The following is a 1,772-nucleotide window of genomic DNA, read 5'->3' on the forward strand; positions in this document are numbered from 1 at the left end:
AAGCCTATCATGTTAAGTACCAACCAGCAAGAGGAACCTGACCCTTCAGTACACACATGTACATATTCTTCAGGCACTCTCAGCTTGTGCCCAGTAACATGAAGACTCTCTCCAGGCCTGCGCAGGGCGCCAGGGTGCTGGGGGGAGGCACAGTCTTGGCACCGTGTAGTCAGTGCTAGGACAGAGGTGTCTGCGCCAAGGAAGTCATGGAACAAACCCTTGGGACCTAGAAGGGCCAAGCGGGGGATGTGGCTCCTGATGCAGTGGGTGTGTGTTCTGGGGCTGCCATCAAAAGTCCCACAGACTGGGTGGCGTAAGCATTTGAAACCTATTCTCTCTCAGTTCTGGACGTCAGAAGTGTGAGATCAAGGCGTCGGCAGGGTTGGCTCCTGAGGGCCGTGAGAGGCCTTTCTCCTTGGCTTGTAGATGCTGTCCTCTCCCTGTGTCTCTTTACTTGGTGTTCTTCCTGTGCGCGTGTCTGTCTCCAAATCTACCCCTTTTATAGGGACACCAGGCATATCGATCAGGGACCCTTCTAATGACCTCACCTTGACTTGATTCCCTCAGTAAAGACCCTGTCTCTAGATCAGGTCACATTCTGAGTGAGGTTCTGGGAGTTGGGACATCAGTAGAGGAATTATGGGGTTAGGGGGACACATTTTGGCCCATAATACCCAGTGCTTGCTCTGCAGCTAGGCCCTGGGCTGAAAATGGGGTCCCCATCTTCACAGAGTTGAACAAAAAGGAATGACAAATAATCCTTACAAAGCCCCGTGCAGACTGGGACAGCGTGTATGAGGGAAGAAGGCCTGGTGGCATCGGCCTTGTGGGGGCCGGGCGTTCCAACTCAATGCTCCAAAGCAGGCGGGCCCAGCCTTCCTGGGTCTGCTATGGTCCCAGTTGAGGGCCGGCCCTGGAGTGTGCTACAAGGCAGATGTATGTTTATGGCAAGGAGGGAAGGAGGGCAGCCAAGACTTAGGGGAGAGCCCACCACGCCCATGGAATCTCTCGGAGGATTCCCTAGGAGATCCCGAAAGAGCAGCCTGTGTCTTAACCTCATATGTACCATCAGTAAGACTCCTGGGGCGGCGACTACAGGGTCTTGTCTCACAGGCCCCTCTCCCTCCTGCCCGCAGATCGAGATTCTCAGCCCCTACGAGGCTGTGGCTGAACGCTTTAAGGAGCAGTATAAGATGTTTGCGACGGCCCTGGACACCACGAGGCATGAGCTGCCGGTGAAATCAATCCACCTGGATGGTGATGGACAGCGATTCTTAGGTAGGAAATGGGGTGTCTGCCAGGCCAGGAGCAGGAGGAACCGCCAGTGTCGGAAATTCTTGTATGCCAGGCATCTTAATCCCTGCCTGTCACCTTCATAAGCATCCTCCTAGGTAGATGGTACGACCCACACCAGATGGCAGAGGACATGGGGGGCCAGTGAGACTGCGGTTAGTCTAGGGTGCATGCTGGGATTGGGACCCAGGTCTGTGGCCTCACTATCGATTTCCCACCCTGCTGAAAAGCATTCTCGGGAAGCAGCCTGTATTCTTTCTGCCTTGGTGAGGGGCTTTACACAGATGCTTTGTCGGCTGGGGCAATGACAGGGCTGTTGACCCACCTCCGTCCTACGTTCTGTGCAGAGTCGCAGGGTCCCTTTCCTGCAGAGGGGTCCCACCTAATCCTTCACTTGAAGAAATTGGCAGGTGTGAAGAGTGCTGTGCTTCATCTTTAAATTCTCTAGAACAGGCATCTTCACGAAGCAAGTTTTCCGC

At 54.5% G+C, this 1,772-nt stretch overlaps 1 protein-coding gene across 3 annotated transcripts in view; it reads left to right on the forward strand.

Moving 5' to 3' along the window:
* HAUS8 (HAUS augmin like complex subunit 8) overlaps nucleotides 1–1,772 on the forward strand; it is an 18,016-nt gene that overhangs the window by 14,221 nt on the left and 2,023 nt on the right. For 2 of the 3 annotated variants that reach the window (XM_011366863.2, XM_023534517.1), the window contains exon 9: nucleotides 1,137–1,398. In XM_011366863.2, the coding sequence (XP_011365165.1) occupies nucleotides 1,137–1,379 (243 nt within the window). In that variant the 3' untranslated portion in view covers nucleotides 1,380–1,398. The remainder of the gene's footprint in view (nucleotides 1–1,136; nucleotides 1,399–1,772) is intronic. The other variant, XM_011366862.2, reaches the window with a different exon arrangement.

The sequence above is a fragment of the Pteropus vampyrus genome, unplaced genomic scaffold (assembly GCF_000151845.1).
Source record: "Pteropus vampyrus isolate Shadow unplaced genomic scaffold, Pvam_2.0 Scaffold126, whole genome shotgun sequence".
Taxonomy (NCBI): domain Eukaryota; kingdom Metazoa; phylum Chordata; class Mammalia; order Chiroptera; family Pteropodidae; genus Pteropus; species Pteropus vampyrus.